A 21,321-nucleotide genomic window follows, 5' to 3' on the forward strand; every position below is an offset into this window, starting at 1 on the left:
AACAGCTGAAGGTATATTATAGTTCTATTTCACCACAGCTGAAGGTATATTATAGTTCTATTTCACCACAGCTGAAGGTATATTATAGTTCTATTTCACCACAGCTGAAGGTATAGTATAGTTCTATTACACCACAGCTGAAGGTATATTATAGTTCTATTTCACAACAGCTGAAGGTATATTATAGTTCTATTTCACCACAGCTGAAGGTATATTATAGTTCTATTTCACCACAGCTGAAGGTATATTATAGTTCTATTTCACCACAGCTGAAGGTATATTATAGTTCTATTTCACAACAGCTGAAGGTATATTATAGTTCTATTTCACCACAGCTAAAGGTATATTATAGTTCTATTTCACCACAGCTGAAGGTATATTATAGTTCTATTCCACCACAGCTGAAGGTATATTATAGTCTATTTCACCACAGCTGAAGGTATATTATAGTTCTATTTCACCACAGCTGAAGGTATATTATAGTTCTATTTCACCACAGCTGAAGGTATATTATAGTTCTATTTCACCACAGCTGAAGGTATATTATAGTTCTATTTCACCACAGCTGAAGGTATATTATAGTTCTATTTCACCACAGCTGAAGGTATATTATAGTTCTATTTCACCACAGCTGAAGGTATATTATAGTTCTATTCACCACAGCTGAAGGTGTATTATAGTTTTTCACCACAGCTGAAGGTATATTATAGTTCTATTTCACCACAGCTGAAGGTATATTATAGTTCTATTTCACCACAGCTGAAGGTATATTATAGTTCTATTACACCACAGCTGAAGGTATATTATAGTTCTATTTCACCACAGCTGAAGGTATATTATAGTTCTATTTCACCACAGCTGAAGGTATATTATAGTTCTATTTACCACAGCTGAAGGTATATTATAGTTCTATTTCACCACAGCTGAAGGTATATTATAGTTCTATTTCACCACAGCTGAAGGTATATTATAGTTCTATTTCACCACAGCTGAAGGTATATTATAGTTCTATTTCACCACAGCTGAAGGTATATTATAGTTCTTTTTCACCACAGCTGAAGGTATATTATAGTTCTATTACACCACAGCTGAAGGTATATTATAGTTCTATTACACCACAGCTGAAGGTATATTATAGTTCTATTTACCACAGCTGAAGGTATATTATAGTTCTATTTCACCACAGCTGAAGGTATATTATAGTTCTATTTCACCACAGCTGAAGGTATATTATAGTTCTATTTCACCACAGCTGAAGGTATATTATAGTTCTATTTCACCACAGCTGAAGGTATATTATAGTTCTATTTCACCACAGCTGAAGGTATATTATAGTTCTATTACACCACAGCTGAAGGGTATATTATAGTTCTATTTCACCACAGCTGAAGGTATATTATAGTTCTATTTCACCACAGCTGAAGGTATATTATAGTTCTATTTCACCACAGCTGAAGGTATATTATAGTTCTATTACACCACAGCTGAAGGTGTATTATAGTTCTATTTCACCACAGCTGAAGGTATATTATAGTTCTATTTCACCACAGCTGAAGGTATATTATAGTTCTATTTCACCACAGCTGAAGGTATATTATAGTTCTATTTCACCACAACTGAAGGTATATTATAGTTCTATTTACCACAGCTGAAGGTATATTATAGTTCTACTACAGTCCACAAAAAAACTGGAGTACAAACAGAACGGGGAGAGCATCGACATCTACAGTATCTGCCAAAACACAGCAGTAATTACTATACTGTATACTACAGTTTTCTTTTTTTTTTATACTATGGTAACTGTAAGTATTACTGAATACTACAGTAAATACTATAGTATTCACTGCAGGGTTTTTGTGGACTTTAGTCCACAGAACCACTACAGCGAATACTATAGTATTTATACCATAGAATACTGTAGTATTTATACCATAGAATGCTATAGCATTTATTTATGTATTCTGTGTGACATTTAATATTGCTTGTAATTTGTATTACAGTATATTATAGAGACCATCCAATAAGACAAACTTAATGGAGGAATAGAAAACACACGGACCTGGTTGATAAAGACCAGGACTTCTCCCATGACTACTGTATTACTGACCTGTTTCTCCTGCAGAGATTGTGGATGGAAACATCCATGACTACTGCGTTACTGACCTGTTTCTCCTGCAGAGATTGTGGATGGAAACATCCACGACTACTGCATTACTGACCTGTTTCTCCTGCAGAGATTGTGGATGGAAACATTAAGATGACTCTGGGAATGATCTGGACCATCATCCTGCGATTCGCCATCCAAGACATCTCAGTGGAAGGTTAGTTAATATAGTCATGTAGTTATAGTGTATAGTATGTTATCTCCATGGAAGGTTAGTTAATATAGTCAGGTAGTTATAGTGTATAGTATGTTATCTCCATGGAAGGTTAGTTAATATAGTCATGTAGTTATAGTGTATAGTATGTTATCTCCATGGAAGGTTAGTTAATATAGTCATGTAGTTATAGTGTATAGTATGTTATCTCCATGGAAGGTTAGTTAATACAGTCAGGTAGTTATAGTGTATAGTATGTTATCTCCATGGAAGGTTAGTTAATATAGTCATGTAATTATAGTATTATGTATAGTATGTTATCTCCATGGAAGGTTAGTTAATATAGTCATGTAGTTATAGTGTATAGTATGTTATCTCCATGGAAGGTTAGTTAATATAGCCATGTAGTTATAGTGGTATGTATAGTATGTTATCTCCATGGAAGGTTAGTTAATACAGTCATGTAGTTATAGTGTATAGTATGTTATCTCCATGGAAGGTTAGTTAATACAGTCAGGTAGTTATAGTGTATAGTATGTTATCTCCATGGAAGGTTAGTTAATATAGCCATGTAGTTATAGTGTATAGTATGTTATCTCCATGGAAGGTTAGTTAATATAGTCATGTAGTTATAGTGTATAGTATGTTATCTCCATGGAAGGTTAGTTAATACAGTCATGTAGTTATAGTGGTATGTATAGTATGTTATCTCCATGGAAGGTTAGTTAATATAGTCATGTAGTTATAGTGGTATGTATAGTATGTTATCTCCATGGAAGGTTAGTTAATATAGTCATGTAGTTATAGTGTATAGTATGTTATCTCCATGGAAGGTTAGTTAATACAGTCAGGTAGTTATAGTGTATAGTATGTTATCTCCATGGAAGGTTAGTTAATACAGTCATGTAGTTATAGTGGTATGTATAGTATGTTATCTCCATGGAAGGTTAGTTAATACAGTCAGGTAGTTATAGTGTATAGTATGTTATCTCCATGGAAGGTTAGTTAATATAGTCATGTAGTTATAGTGTATAGTATGTTATCTCCATGGAAGGTTAGTTAATACAGTCAGGTAGTTATAGTGTATAGTATGTTATCTCCATGGAAGGTTAGTTAATATAGTCATGTAGTTATAGTGTATAGTATGTTATCTCCATGGAAGGTTAGTTAATACAGTCAGGTAGTTATAGTGTATAGTATGTTATCTCCATGGAAGGTTAGTTAATATAGCCATGTAGTTATAGTGGTATGTATAGTATGTTATCTCCATGGAAGGTTAGTTAATATAGCCATGTAGTTATAGTGTATAGTATGTTATCTCCATGGAAGGTTAGTTAATATAGTCATGTAGTTATAGTGGTATGTATAGTATGTTATCTCCATGGAAGGTTAGTTAATATAGTCATGTAGTTATAGTGTATAGTATGTTATCTCCATGGAAGGTTAGTTAATACAGTCAGGTAGTTATAGTGTATAGTATGTTATCTCCATGGAAGGTTAGTTAATATAGTCATGTAGTTATAGTGGTATGTATAGTATGTTATCTCCATGGAAGGTTAGTTAATATAGTCATGTAGTTATAGTGTATAGTATGTTATCTCCATGGAAGGTTAGTTAATATAGTCATGTAGTTATAGTGTATAGTATGTTATCTCCATGGAAGGTTAGTTAATACAGTCAGGTAGTTATAGTGTATAGTATGTTATCTCCATGGAAGGTTAGTTAATACAGTCATGTAGTTATAGTGGTATGTATAGTATGTTATCTCCATGGAAGGTTAGTTAATATAGTCAGGTAGTTATATGGGAGGAAAACCTCTAACACCAGGTCCTATTGGACTGTATGTGCTATTCATTAATTAGACATTAGAACACATCAGGCCAGTTTCATGAATTAGATATTAGAACACATCAGGCCAGTTTCCTGAATTAGACATTAGAACACATCAGGCCAGTTTCATGAATTAGATATTAGAACACATCAGGCCAGTTTCCTGAATTAGACATTAGAACACATCAGGCCAGTTTCCTGAATTAGACATTAGAACACATCAGGCCAGTTTCATTAATTAGATATTAGAACACATCAGGCCATTTTCATGAATTAGACATTAGAACACATCAGGCCAGTTTCATGAATTAGACATTAGAACACATCAGGCCAGTTTCATGAATTAGACATTAGAACACATCAGGCCAGTTTCATGAATTAGACATTAGAACACATCAGGCCAGTTTCATGAATTAGACATTAGAACACATCAGGCCATTTTCATGAATTAGACATTAGAACACATCAGGCCATTTTCATCAATTAGACATTAGAACACATCAGGCCAGTTTCATGAATTAGACATTAGAACACATCAGGCCAGTTTCATGAATTAGACATTAGAACACATCAGGCCAGTTTCCTGAATTAGACATTAGAACACATCAGGCCAGTTTCATGAATTAGACATTAGAACACATCAGGCCAGTTTCATGAATTAGACATTAGAACACATCAGGCCAGTTTCATGAATTAGACATTAGAACACATCAGGCCAGTTTCATGAATTAGACATTAGAACACATCAGGCCAGTTTCATGAATTAGACATTAGAACACATCAGGCCAGTTTCCTGCACCCAGATTTCAGACTAGTCTTGGACCAAAAAGCATCAATGTGAGATTCTCCATTAAAAGTGCATCTTAGTCCTGGACTAGTCTGTGTCTGGGAAACCGTCCCGTAATGAATGTGGCTGTCGTAGAATAACAGCTTACAGCACATAACATGGATCTTCAGAGTGTTTGATAGAGCCAGGACTCTACGGTTGTCACACAATAAACAACACAATGTTCTCTCCTGTAGAAACCTCTGCTAAGGAGGGTCTTCTTCTATGGTGCCAGAGAAAGACTGCCCCCTACAGGAATGTCAATATCCAGAACTTCCATGTCAAGTGAGTCCATTTACTGAGTGAGATTCAAGACCCATCACAGCCTTGTAAATGGTTGTCTATTTGTGTCTGTGTTTTTAATATTTTATAAAAAGGGTTTAAAAATACATTTCTGAATGCAAAGTAAAGGAATCAACATTTTGTCAGTGATGTGTTTTTAATCCTTCAGACATGTACATTCCCCTTCTCTGCCTGCAAAGAGAGAGAGAGAGAGAGAGAGAGGGGAAAAGGAGGGAGGGAAAGAGGAGGAGAGAGAGAGAGGGAGGGAAAGAGGAGGAGATAGAGAGAGGGAGGGAAAGAGGAGGAAAAGGAGAAAGAGAGAGGGAGGGAAAGAGGAGGAGAGAGAAAGAGGGAGGGAAAGAGGAGGAGATAGAGAGAGGGAGGGAAAGAGGAGGAGAGAGAAAGAGGGAGGGAAAGAGGAGGAGATAGAGAGAGGGAGGGAAAGAGGAGGAGAGAGAAAGAGGGAGGGAAAGAGGAGGAGATAGAGGGAGGGAAAGAGGAGGAGAGAGAAAGAGGGAGGGAAAGAGGAGGAGATAGAGAGAGGGAGGGAAAGAGGAGGAGATAGAGAGAGGGAGGGAAAGAGGAGGAGATAGAGAGAGGGAGGGAAAGAGGAGGAAACGGACAGAGAGAGAGGGAGGGAAAGAGGGAAAGAGGGAAAGAAGGGGGGGGGGAGAGGGAGGGAAAGAGGAGGAGAGAGAAAGAGGGAGGGAAAGAGGAGGAGATAGAGAGAGGGAGGGAAAGAGGAGGAGATAGAGAGAGGGAGGGAAAGAGGAGGAGATAGAGAGAGGGAGGGAAAGAGGAGGAGAGAGAAAGAGGGAGGGAAAGAGGAGGAGATAGAGAGAGGGAGGGAAAGAGGAGGAGAGAGAAAGAGGGAGGGAAAGAGGAGGAGATAGAGAGAGGTAGGGAAAGAGGAGGAGAGAGAAAGAGGGAGGGAAAGAGGAGGAGAGAGAAAGAGGGAGGGAAAGAGGAGGAGATAGAGAGAGGGAGGGAAAGAGGAGGAGATAGAGAGAGGGAGGGAAAGAGGAGGAGATAGAGAGAGGGAGGGAAAGAGGAGGAGATAGAGAGAGGGAGGGAAAGAGGAGGAGATAGAGAGAGGGAGGGAAATAGGAGGAAAAGGAGAAAGAGAGAGGGAGGGAAAGAGGGAAAGAGGGAAAGAGGAGGAGAGAGAGGGAGGGAAAGAGGGAAAGAGGGAAAGAGGAGGAGAGAGAGATGCGTGTTAATTCAATGTTAATCAGCAGTCCAGCCAGTCCAATAAATGCTTACGTTTCCCCATTTAAGATCAGGTCTTTAAAAAGACTCTGCTTTGCCATTCGTTGGTTGTGATTAAATCTGATAAAGGCCCAATGCAGTCAAAATGTAGTTTTTCCCCCCCTGTGTTTTGTATCATATTGTACAACAGCTGATGAAACTAACACTGTAAAAGTGTGAAAACATTTGATCAGTATTATTTCCTGCTAGTTGATTGGTTGAAAGTACAATCTACACAGAACCTTCTCATCAGCAGGTTTTACATGGGCGGGAGTCTCGGCTTGCCTGGTGACATCACCAGGCGGTAAATTGGTTTAACAGACCAATTAGAAAGAGAGTTCCAAACCTATCTACCAATAGGTTTGGTAACTACCAACAGCTAGTTTCCAGTTTTCCTCCTCCTCAGTCAGACCATTCACAGAGAGTCCTAGACAAAATCTGCTTGAGAATATTTTTTTTTTGCAACAACAAAAAATGTATATTTTGTCCATTTCAATGGAAAACTAGTACAGTAAGGTTCTTAATTGTTACCCAGAAAAGATTTGATATTGATATAAAAACGGCTGCACTGGGCCTTTAACTGCTGGGTAGAAGCCTCTTCCCGGACCAATCACAGCGCCTTGATGTCAGTCTGGAGAAGCACACCCATCCATTTGATTGGACCAATCAAAGTGCCTTGATGTCAGTCTGGAGAAGCACACCCATCCATTTGATTGGACCAATCAAAGTGCCTTGATGTCAGTCTGGAGAAGCACACCCATCCATTTGATTGGACCAATCACAGTGCATGGATGTCAGTCTGGAGAAGCACACCCATCCATTTGATTGGACCAATCAAAGTGCCTTGATGTCAGTCTGGAGAACCACACCCATCCATTTGATTGGACCAATCAAAGTGCCTTGATGTCAGTCTGGAGAAGCACACCCATCCATTTGATTGGACCAATCAAAGTGCCTTGATGTCAGTCTGGAGAAGCACACCCATCCATTTGATTGGACCAATCAAAGTGCCTTGATGTCAGTCTGGAGAAGCACACCCATCCATTTGATTGGACCAATCACAGTGCATGGATGTCAGTCTGGAGAAGCACAACCATCCATTTGATTGGACCAATCACAGTGCAAGGATGTCAGTCTGGAGAAGCACACCCATCCATTTGATTGGACAGAGCAGTCTACTATAAAGGGTTGTACTCTTTACTGATGATTTGTCACCAGACATGGTTTGTTTACCTTTCTACCGGTTGTGGCTAGATGGAGTAGGCCTACAGCGCCAACTAGTGGTCGCGTCGGGAACAACAGCTGTTGACAACTGTAGCGTTGTAGCTAACCCTTTTCCTAACCTTAACCTCATTCTCCTAACCTTAACCTCATTCTCCTAACCTTAACCTCATTCTCCTTACCTGCTATCTTAAATCACCTAACCTGCTGTGTTAATTATCCTAACCTGCTATGTTAATTATCCTAACCTGCTATGTTAATTATCATAATCTGCTATGTTAATTATCCTAACCTGCTATGTTAATTATCCTAACCTGCTATGTTAATTATCCTAACCTGTTATGTTAATTATCCTAACCTTAACCTCATCCTCCTAACCTTAACCTCATTATCCTAACCAGCCATGTTAATTGTCCTAACCTGCTATCTTAAATCACCTAACCTGCTATGTTAATTGTCCTAACCTGCTATCTTAAATCACCTAACCTGCTATGTTAATTATACTAACCTGCTATGTTAATTATACTAACCTGCCATGTTAATTATCCTAACCTGTTATGTTAATTATCCTAACCTGCCATGTTTATTATACTAACCTGCTATGTTAATTATCCTAACCTGCTATGTTAATTATCCTAATCTGCTATGTTAATTATCCTACCATGCTATGTTAATTATCCTAACCTGCCACGTTAATTATCCTAACCTGTTATGTTAATTATCCTAACCTGCTATGTTAATTATCCTAACCTGCTATGTTAATTATCCTAACCTGTTATGTTAATTATCCTAACCTGCTATGTTAATTATCCTACCATGCTATGTTAATTATCCTAACCTGCCACGTTAATTATCCTAACCTGTTATGTTAATTATCCTAACCTGCTATGTTAATTATCCTAACCTGTTATGTTAATTATCCTAACCTGCTATGTTAATTATCCTAACCTGCCACGTTAATTATCCTAACCTGTTATGTTAATTATCCCAACCTGCCATGTTTATTATACTAACCTGTTATGTTAAGTATTCTAACCTGCTATGTTAATTATCCTAACCTGCCACGTTAATTATCCTAACCTGCTATGTTAATTATCCTAACTTGCCATGTTAATTATCCTAACCTGATATGTTAATTATCCTAACCTGCTATGTCCTAACCTGCTATGTTAATTATCCTAATCTGCTATGTTAATTATCCTAACCTGCTATGTTAATTATCCTAACCTGCTATGTTAATTATACTAACCTGCTATGTCCTAACCTGCTATGTTAATTATCCTAATCTGCTATGTTAATTATCCTAACCTGCTATGTTAATTATACTAACCTGCTATGTCCTAACCTGCTATGTTAATTATCCTAATCTGCTATGTTAATTATCCTAACCTGCTATGTTAATTATCCTAACCTGCTATGTCCTAACCTGCTATGTTAATTATCCTAATCTGCTATGTTAATTATCCTAACCTGCTATGTTAATTATCCTAACCTGCTATGTCCTAACCTGCTATGTTAATTATCCTAACCTGCTATGTTAATTATCCTAACCTGCCACGTTAATTATCCTAACCTGCTATGTTAATTATCCTAACTTGCCATGTTAATTATCCTAACCTGATATGTTAATTATCCTAATCTGCTATGTTAATTATCCTAACCTGCTATGTTAATTATACTAACCTGCTATGTCCTAACCTGCTATGTTAATTATCCTAATCTGCTATGTTAATTATCCTAACCTGCTATGTTAATTATCCTAACCTGCTATGTTAATTATCCTAATCTGCTATGTTAATTATCCTAACCTGCTATGTTAATTATCCTAACCTGCTATGTTAATTATACTAACCTGCTATGTCCTAACCTGCTATGTTAATTATCCTAACCTGCTATGTTAATTATCCTAATCTGCTATGTTAATTATCCTAACCTGCTATGTTAATTATACTAACCTGCTATGTCCTAACCTGCTATGTTAATTATCCTAATCTGCTATGTTAATTATCCTAATCTGCTATGTTAATTATCCTAAGCTGCTATGTTAATTATCCTAACCTGCCATGTTAATTATCCTAACCTGCTATGTTAATTATCCTAACCTGCTATGTTTATTATACTAACCTGCTGTGTTAATTATCCTAACCTGCCACGTTAATTATCCTAACCTGTTATGTTAATTATCCTAACCTGCTATGTTAATTATCCTAACCTGCCACGTTAATTATCCTAACCTGTTATGTTAATTATCCCAACCTGCCATGTTTATTATACTAACCTGTTATGTTAAGTATTCTAACCTGCTATGTTAATTATCCTAACCTGCCACGTTAATTATCCTAACCTGCTATGTTAATTATCCTAACTTGCCATGTTAATTATCCTAACCTGATATGTTAATTATCCTAACCTGCTATGTTAATTATCCTAACATGCTATGTTAATTATCCTAACCTGCTATGTTAATTATCCTAACCTGCCACGTTAATTATCCTAACCTGCCATGTTAATTATCCTAACCTGCCACGTTAATTATCCTAACCTGCTATGTTAATTATCCTAACCTGCCATGTGAATTATCCTAACCTGCTATGTTAATTATACTAACCTGCTATGTTAATTATCCTAACCTGCTATGTCCTAACCTGCCATGTTAATTATCCTAACCTGCCATGTTAATTATCCTAACCTGCTATGTTAATTATCCTAACATGCTATGTTAATTATCCTAACCTGCTATGTTAATTATCCTAACCTGCTATGTCCTAACCTGCCATGTTAATTATCCTAACCTGCCATGTTAATTATCCTAACCTGCTATGTTAATTATCCTAACCTGCCATGTTAATTATCCTAACCTGCTATGTTAATTATCCTAACCTGCTATGTTAATTATCCTAACCTGCCATGTTAATTATCCTAACCTGCTATGTTAATTATCCTAACCTGCCATGTTAATTATCCTAACCTGCTATGTTAATTATCCTAACCTGCTATGTTAATTCTCCTAACCTGCTATGTTAATTATCCTAACCTGCTATGTTAATTATCCTAACCTGCTATGTTAATTCTCCTAATCTTAACCTAATTATCCTAACCTGCTATGTTAATTATCCTAACCTGCTATGTTAATTATCCTAACCTGCCATGTTAATTATCCTAACCTGCCATGTTAATTATCCTAACCTGCTATGTTAATTATCCTAACCTGCTATGTTAATTATCCTAACCTGCCATGTTAATTATCCTAACCTGCCATGTTAATTATCCTAACCTGCCATGTTAATTATCCTAACCTGCCATGTTAATTATCCTAACCTGCCATGTTAATTATCCTAACCTGCTATGTTAATTATCCTAACCTGCCATGTTAATTATCCTAACCTGCCATGTTAATTATCCTAACCTGTTATGTTAATTATCCTTACCTGCCATGTTATTTATTCTAACCTGATATGTTAATTATCCTAACCTGCTATGTTAATTATCCTAACCTGCCATGTTAATTATCCTAACCTGCCATGTTAATTATCCTAACCTGCCATGTTAATTATCCTTACCTGCTATGTTAATTATCCTTACCTGCCATGTTAATTATCCTAACCTTAACCTCATCCTCCTAACCTGCTATGTTAATTATCCTAATCTGCTATGTTAATTATCCTAACCTGCCATGTTAATTATCCTTACCTGCCATGTTATTTATTCTAACCTGCTATGTTAATTATCCTTACCTGCAATGTTAATTATCCTAACCTTAACCTCATCCTCCTAACCTGCTATGTTAATTATCCTAATCTGCTATGTTAATTATCCTAACCTGCCATGTTAATTATCCTTACCTGCCATGTTATTTATCCTAACCTGCTATGTTAATTATCCTAACCTGCCGTGTAAACAAACCATTTGTGGCAACAAAGTATCATCAGTATCACCACACCTGCACCTATCAGACTGAGAACCAATGAACACAAAGCTTTAGTAGGAAGTCAAATGTAATTGGCCCTTGACCTTAGAAGACTGTTAGATAAAGGCATTTTTAATTGGCTGTTGACGTGGCGACCCACTGTGACGATGTGATTCTCTCCCCCTGGTTGGCTGTTGACGTGGCGACCCACTGTGACGATGTGATTCTCTCCCCCTGGTTGGCTGTGAAGCTGGAAGGACGGCCTTGCGCTGTGTGCCCTGATACACAGACACCGTCCTGACCTCATCGACTATGCCAAGCTCAACAAGGTCTCTGTCTGGTGTGGCCTGATGCATGCTGGTCTAGGACTGCCTGAGTACCAGTCTGGTTGTGCCATCAGGCCAACTCCTTGTCACTCATTGTCATGGTATGATGACACAAATAGACTGGCACTCAGGCTAGTCTGGTCCAAGACCTGGGCTGAAGTGCATGATGGGAGATGCAGCCGCCAACCACCACACTAACCCAACTGCCCTGTTTACTACATAGAGATTCATTGGTCAAGAGGATGATAAAACTAAGATAAACTACATGATAATTATAGGAAGTAAACAAATGAAATCGAAGATGACATCATCTTGGCTGCGTTACATAACATCTCAGAGTACATTCAACATGTTTTCTGTAGGTAAATCTTTTTGCTTTCTTGATCCCACTTCTCTACTGACTTGAAATGGGAGAAGAAAACCTTTTGTCATTCCACCAGTAATGTCTGTCTTTCTCTGGCGTGAAGAACAGGGTTAGCCTTGATACTACTGAGCAGATCAGGGTTAGCCCATACCAGAGCAGGGTTGGCCCATACCAGAGCAGGGTTAGCCCATACCAGAGCAGGGTTAGCCCATACCAGAGCAGGGTTAGCCCATACCAGAGCAGGGTTGGCCCATACCAGAGCAGGGTTAGCCCATAGCAGAGCAGGGTTGGCCCATACCAGAGCAGGGTTAGCCCATACCAAAACATACCAAAGCTATAATGACTATATAAACCGAACTATAACGACTGTATAAACCGAACCAGGAGAAAAATCCTGCAGCAACAGGAAATAGGAATTATTATGTGGTTAATAATTAATGGATATTTTTGTAGGGGTTGATACATTTTGGAAAATTCTCTGCGACAACAGAATGATCAAATTAAGACAGTACATCTGCATCTGTTGGTAATCCACAAGGAACACCTGGTTGGTACCACCTGGGGATATTAATAACACCTGGTTGGTACCACCTGGGATATTAATAACACCTGGTTGGTACCACCTGGGGATATTAATAACACCTGGTTGGTACCACCTGGGGATATTAAGAACACCTGGTTGGTACCACCTGGGGATATTAAGAACACCTGGTTGGTACCACCTGGGGATATTAATAACACCTGGTTGGTACCACCTGGGGATATTAAGAACACCTGGTTGGTACCACCTGGGATATTAAGAACACCTGGTTGGTACCACCTGGGGATATTAATAACACCTGGTTGGTACCACCTGGGATATTAAGAACACCTGGTTGGTACCACCTGGGGATATTAATAACACCTGGTTGGTACCACCTGGGATATTAAGAACACCTGGTTGATACCACCTGGGATATTAAGAACACCTGGTTGGTACCACCTGGGGATATTAAGAACACCTGGTTGGTACCACCTGGGATATTAAGAACACCTGGTTGGTACCACCTGGGGATATTAATAACACCTGGTTGGTACCACCTGGGGATATTAAGAACACCTGGTTGGTACCACCTGGGATATTAAGAACACCTGGTTGGTACCACCTGGGGATATTAATAACACCTGGTTGGTACCACCTGGGATATTAATAACACCTGGTTGATACCACCTGGGGATATTAATAACACCTGGTTGGTACCACCTGGGGATATTAAGAACACCTGGTTGGTACCACCTGGGGATATTAATAACACCTGGTTGGTACCACCTGGGGATATTAAGAACACCTGGTTGGTACCACCTGGGATATTAAGAACACCTGGTTGGTACCACCTGGGGATATTAATAACACCTGGTTGGTACCACCTGGGGATATTAATAACACCTGGTTGGTACCACCTGGGGATATTAATAACACCTGGTTGGTACCACCTGGGATATTAAGAACACCTGGTTGATACCACCTGGGGATATTAATAACACCTGGTTGGTACCACCTGGGGATATTAATAACACCTGGTTGGTACCACCTGGGATATTAATAACACCTGGTTGGTACCACCTGGGGATATTAAGAACACCTGGTTGGTACCACCTGGGGATATTAAGAACACCTGGTTGGTACCACCTGGGGATATTAATAACACCTGGTTGGTACCACCTGGGGATATTAAGAACACCTGGTTGGTACCACCTGGGGATATTAATAACACCTGGTTGGTACCACCTGGGGATATTAATAACACCTGGTTGATACCACCTGGGGATATTAATAACACCTGGTTGGTACCACCTGGGATATTAATAACACCTGGTTGGTACCACCTGGGGATATTAATAACACCTGGTTGGTACCACCTGGGATATTAATAACACCTGGTTGGTACCACCTGGGATATTAATAACACCTGGTTGATACCACCTGGGATATTAATAACACCTGGTTGATACCACCTGGGATATTAATAACACCTGGTTGATACCACCTGGGATATTAAGAACACCTGGTTGGTACCACCTGGGATATTAAGAACACCTGGTTGGTACCACCTGGGGATATTAAGAACACCTGGTTGGTACCACCTGGGGATATTAATAACACCTGGTTGGTACCACCTGGGGATATTAATAAAACCTGGTTGGTACCACCTGGGGATATTAATAACACCTGGTTGGTACCACCTGGGATATTAATAACACCTGGTTGGTACCACCTGGGATATTAAGAACACCTGGTTGGTACCACCTGGGATATTAAGAACACCTGGTTGGTACCACCTGGGATATTAATAACACCTGGTTGGTACCACCTGGGATATTAATAACACCTGGTTGGTACCACCTGGGGATATTAAGAACACCTGGTTGGTACCACCTGGGATATTAAGAACACCTGGTTGGTACCACCTGGGATATTAAGAACACCTGGTTGGTACCACCTGGGATATTAAGAACACCTGGTTGGTACCCCCTGGGATATTAAGAACACCTGGTTGGTACCACCTGGGGATATTAATAACACCTGGTTGATACCACCTGGGATATTAAGAACACCTGGTTGGTACCACCTGGGGATATTAATAACACCTGGTTGGTACCACCTGGGGATATTAATAACACCTGGTTGGTACCACCTGGGATATTAATAACACCTGGTTGATACCACCTGGGATATTAATAACACCTGGTTGATACCACCTGGGATATTAATAACACCTGGTTGGTACCACCTGGGGATATTAAGAACACCTGGTTGGTACCACCTGGGATATTAAGAACACCTGGTTGATACCACCTGGGATATTAATAACACCTGGTTGGTACCACCTGGGGATATTAATAACACCTGGTTGGTACCACCTGGGATATTAATAACACCTGGTTGGTACCACCTGGGGATAGTAAGAACACCTGGTTGGTACCACCTGGGATATTAATAACACCTGGTTGATACCACCTGGGATATTAATAACACCTGGTTGGTACCACCTGGGGACATAAAGAACACCTGGTTGATACCACCTGGGATATTAATAACACCTGGTTGGTACCACCTGGGGATATTAAGAACACCTGGTTGGTACCACCTGGGATATTAATAACACCTGGTTGGTACCACCTGGGATATTAATAACACCTGGTTGGTACCACCTGGGGATATTAAGAACACCTGGTTGGTACCACCTGGGATATTAATAACACCTGGTTGGTACCACCTGGGGATATTAAGAACACCTGGTTGGTACCACCTGGGATATTAAGAACACCTGGTTGGTACCACCTGGGATATTAAGAACACCTGGTTGGTACCACCTGGGATATTAAGAACACCTGGTTGGTACCCCCTGGGATATTAAGAACACCTGGTTGGTACCACCTGGGGATATTAATAACACCTGGTTGATACCACCTGGGATATTAAGAACACCTGGTTGGTACCACCTGGGGATATTAATAACACCTGGTTGGTACCACCTGGGGATATTAATAACACCTGGTTGGTACCACCTGGGATATTAATAACACCTGGTTGATACCACCTGGGATATTAATAACACCTGGTTGATACCACCTGGGATATTAATAACACCTGGTTGGTACCACCTGGGGATATTAAGAACACCTGGTTGGTACCACCTGGGATATTAAGAACACCTGGTTGATACCACCTGGGATATTAATAACACCTGGTTGGTACCACCTGGGGATATTAATAACACCTGGTTGGTACCACCTGGGATATTAATAACACCTGGTTGGTACCACCTGGGGATAGTAAGAACACCTGGTTGGTACCACCTGGGATATTAATAACACCTGGTTGATACCACCTGGGATATTAATAACACCTGGTTGGTACCACCTGGGGACATAAAGAACACCTGGTTGATACCACCTGGGATATTAATAACACCTGGTTGGTACCACCTGGGGATATTAAGAACACCTGGTTGGTACCACCTGGGATATTAATAACACCTGGTTGGTACCACCTGGGGACATTAATAACACCTGGTTGATACCACCTGGGACATAAAGAACACCTGGTTGGTACCACCTGGGGATATTAATAACACCTGGTTGGTACCACCTGGGATATTAAGAACACCTGGTTGGTACCACCTGGGATATTAATAACACCTGGTTGGTACCACCTGGGGATATTAATAACACCTGGTTGATACCACCTGGGGATATTAATAACACCTGGTTGGTACCACCTGGGGATATTAATAACACCTGGTTGGTACCACCTGGGGATATTAAGAACACCTGGTTGGTACCACCTGGGATATTAATAACACCTGGTTGGTACCACCTGGGGATATTAATAACACCTGGTTGGTACCACCTGGGATATTAAGAACACCTGGTTGGTACCACCTGGGGATATTAATAACACCTGGTTGGTACCACCTGGGATATTAATAACACCTGGTTGATACCACCTGGGATATTAAGAACACCTGGTTGGTACCACCTGGGGATATTAATAACACCTGGTTGGTACCACCTGTGTACATAAAGAACACCTGGTTGATACCATCTGGGGACATAAATAACACCTGGTTGGTACCACCTGGTACTTTAAGGAACAGTGTGTAGGACCAAGGCCGAAGCCCTACTAATGTCTTGTATGTCCCCTGGAGTTGCCATGTTGAACGTTGAAACGGTTACATTTACTAGCCCCTTATTGTGTTGCATGATAACAGTATGATTGATGATGAGTTGAAGACAGTATGGATGAATAGGTTAGGTAAACGGTGTGTTTACATGTCTAGTGATGATGTCTTCTACTGTCTCTTCTGGACAGGATGACCCTCTGGGTAATCTGAACCTGGCCTTTGAAGTAGCAGAGAAACACCTGGACATCCCCAAGATGTTGGATGCTGAAGGTAAAGATTTTAGATCAGGGATCTCCAACCTTTTCTAGTATGAGAGATACTCTCTCTCTGTCTCTCTCTCTCTCTCTCTCTCTCTCTCTCTCTCTCTCTGTCTCTCTCTCTCTCTCTCTCTCTCTCTCTCTCTCTCTCTCTCTCTCTCTCTCTCTCTCTGTCTCTCTCTCTCTCTCTCTCTCTCTCTCTCTCTCTCTCTCTCTCTCTCTCTCTCTCTCTCTCTCTCTCTCTCTCTCTCTCTGTCTCTCTCTCTCTCTCTCTCTCTCTCTCTGTCTCTCTGTCTCTCTGTCTCTCTCTCTCTCTCTCTCTCTCTCTGTCTCTCTCTCTCTCTGTCTCTGTCTCTCTCTCTCTCTGTCTCTCTCTCTCTCTCCCTCTGTCTCTCTCTCTCTCTCTCTCTCTCTCTCTCTCTCTCTCTCTCTCTCTCTCTCTCTCTCTCTCTCTCTCTCTGTCTCTCTGTCTCTCTCTCTCTCTCTCTCTCTCTCTCTCTCTCTCTCTCTCTCTCTCTCTCTCTCTCTCTCTCTCTCTCTCTCTCTCTCTCTCCACGCACAAGGCTCTCCTTTGTTTTACCCACTGAACCTGACCAGTCTTCTAGTTTGATTTGATGCTCTTGACCTGTAAACATCAGTGCGATACTCATCTCAGAGCTTCCTGTTCTGTTCTTTTCTCCCTCATTTACCTCCTCCCCTCCACTCCAGACATCATCAACACCCCCAAGCCCGATGAGAGAGCTATCATGACCTATGTCTCCTGCTTCTACCATGCGTTTGCTGGAGCAGAACAGGTAGAGAGAGCGTTTCAGTGTGTGTGTGTGTGTGTGTGTGTGTGTGTGTGTGTGTGTGTGTGTGTGTGTGTGTGTGTGTGTGTGTGTGTGTGTGTGTGTGTGTGTGTGTGTGTGTCTGTGTCGTCTGTGTCGTCTGTGTGTGTGTGTGTGTGTGTGTGTGTGTGTGTGTGTGTGTGTGTGTGTGTGTGTGTGTGTGTGTGTGTGTGTGTCTGTGTCGTCTGTGTGTGTGTGTGTGTGTGTGTGTGTGTGTGTGTGTGTGTGTGTGTGTCTGTGTGTGTGTGTGTGTGTGTGTGTGTGTGTGTGTGTGTGTGTCTGTGTGTGTGTGTGTGTGTGTGTGTGTGTGTGTGTGTGTGTGTGTGTGTGTGTGTGTGTGTGTGTGTGTGTGTGTGTGTGTGTGTGTGTGTGTGTGTGTGTGTGTGTGTGTGTGTGGTGTTGGACTGCAGAGTGATTATTATTGAAGTACCCGTTTGCCACGCTTGAATTACCACATGCAAATACTACCAAATACTACCAAATACTACCAAATACTACCAAATATGACCAAATACTACCAAATACTACCAAATACTACCAAATACTACCAAATACTACCAAATACTACCACCCCACTGTAACTAGGTTCTAACCTAATGAATTACTATTGAATATTATAACATGGGATCCCTTTTTTGTTCCTGTCTGAAACATTAAAATATTTTAAACCAAACAATATAACCAATAAAACTAGGATTGTTAAATCTTAGCTGTCATCACGTTATTTTCGGGTGCTAGATCACATTAGCATGACACGTCCAGGCTGTTTCCATATAATTATGATGATCGGACTGTGATGTGACCTGCTGCTGTGTGTCTCTACAGGCAGAGACAGCAGCTAATCGTATCTGTAAGATTCTGGGGGTCAACCAGGAGAACGAGAACCTCATGGAGGAATATGAGACACTGGCCAGTCAGGTAATCACACCACACACACACACACACACACACACACACACACACACACACACACACACACACACACACACACACACACACACACACACACACACACACACACACACACACACACACACACACACACACACACACACACACACACACACACACACACACACACACACACACACACACACACACACACACACACACACACACACACACACACACACACACACACACACACACACACACACACACACACACACACACACACACACACACACACACACACACACACACACACACACACACACACACACACACACACACACACACACACACACACACACACACACACACACACACACACACACACACACACACACACACACACACACACACACACACACACACACACACACACACACACACACACACACACACACACACACACACACACACACACACACACACACACACACACACACACACACACACACACACACACACACACACACACACACACACACACACACACACACACACACACACACACACACACACACACACACACACACACACACACACACACACACACACACACACACACACACACACACACACACACACACACACACACACACACACACACACACACACACACACACACACACACACACACACACACACACACACACACACACACACACACACACACACACACACACACACACACACACACACACACACACACACACACACACACACACACACACACACACACACACACACACACACACACACACACACACACACACACACACACACACACACACACACACACACACACACACACACACACACACACACACACACACACACACACACACACACACACACACACACACACACACACACACACACACACACACACACACACACACACACACACACACACACACACACACACACACACACACACACACACACACACACACACACACACACACACACACACACGCGCTCACTCTCAGGGACACGCCATTTTAGGAGGAAAATAGCTGAAATAACACAATGTGACTGTTTCGTCAGTTACTTCCTGTCACTCAATCATGACTTATCAATATCAATCATAGAACTGTTCAATATCAATCACATGACTTATCAATATCAATCACATGACTTATGAATATCAATCATAGAACTGTTCAATATCAATCACATGACTTATCAATATCAATCACATGACTTATGAATATCAATCATAGAACTGTTCAATATCAATCACATGACTTATCAATATCAATCACATGACTTATCAATATCAATCACATGACTTATCAATATCAATCATAGAACTGTTCAATATCAATCACATGACTTATCAATATCAATCACATGACTTATCAATATCAATCACATGACTTATCAATATCAATCACATGACTTATCAATATCAATCATAGAACTGTTCAATATCAATCACATGACTTATCAATATCAATCATATGGCTGATCAATATCAATCATATGGCTGATCAATATCAAACGATCTGGATCTATACATGAACCATCCAAATCTTTGAATATTGACTACTGTAACAAAGTTACCGTTGATGTCTACTAAACATAGAACCCCTGTTACCCTCCATGCTGTTACCCTCCACACTGTTACCCTCCGTACTGTTACCCTCCGTACTGTTACCCTCCATACTGTTACCCTCCATATTGTTACCCTCCATACTGTTACCCTCCATACTGTTACCCTCCCTACTGTTACCCTCCATACTGTTACCCTCCATACTGTTACCCTCCATACTGTTACCCTCCATGCTGTTACCCTCCATAATGTTACCCTCCATACTGTTACCCTCCATACTGTTACCCTCCCTACTGTTACCCTCCATACTGTTACCCTCCATAATGTTACCCTCCATACTGTTACCCTCCCTACTGTTACCCTCCATACTGTTACCCTCCATACTGTTACCCTCCATACTGTTACCCTCCATGCTGTTACCCTCCATACTGTTATCCTCCATACTGTTACCCTCCATAATGTTACCCTCCATACTGTTACCCTCCATACTGTTACCCTCCCTACTGTAACCCTCCATACTGTTACCCTCCCTACTGTTACCCTCCATACTGTTACCCTCCATACTGTTACCCTCCATACTGTTACCCTCCCTACTGTTACCCTCCCTACTGTTACCCTCCATACTGTTACCCTCCATACTGTTACCCTCCATACTGTTACCCTCCATACTGTTACCCTCCCTACTGTTACCCTCCATACTGTTACCCTCCATACTGTTACCCTCCATACTGTTACCCTCCATACT

At 40.7% G+C, this 21,321-nt stretch overlaps 2 protein-coding genes across 4 annotated transcripts in view; one reads left to right on the top strand and one right to left on the bottom strand.

The window, feature by feature from the left end:
• tbc1d4 (TBC1 domain family, member 4) overlaps positions 1-21,321 on the bottom strand; it is a 248,987-nt gene that overhangs the window by 70,246 nt on the left and 157,420 nt on the right. The gene's annotated exons all lie outside the window — the stretch shown is intronic.
• Positions 1-21,321, top strand: part of LOC139539195 (alpha-actinin-2-like) — a 55,162-nt gene that overhangs the window by 27,037 nt on the left and 6,804 nt on the right. The window contains exons 4-9 of the mRNA XM_071342095.1: positions 2,235-2,321; positions 5,172-5,259; positions 11,883-11,961; positions 17,178-17,259; positions 17,955-18,040; positions 18,899-18,991. Coding sequence (XP_071198196.1) covers positions 2,235-2,321; positions 5,172-5,259; positions 11,883-11,961; positions 17,178-17,259; positions 17,955-18,040; positions 18,899-18,991 — 515 coding nt within the window. The remainder of the gene's footprint in view (positions 1-2,234; positions 2,322-5,171; positions 5,260-11,882; positions 11,962-17,177; positions 17,260-17,954; positions 18,041-18,898; positions 18,992-21,321) is intronic.

The sequence above is a fragment of the Salvelinus alpinus genome, chromosome 14, assembly GCF_045679555.1.
Source record: "Salvelinus alpinus chromosome 14, SLU_Salpinus.1, whole genome shotgun sequence".
Taxonomy (NCBI): Eukaryota; Metazoa; Chordata; class Actinopteri; order Salmoniformes; family Salmonidae; genus Salvelinus; species Salvelinus alpinus.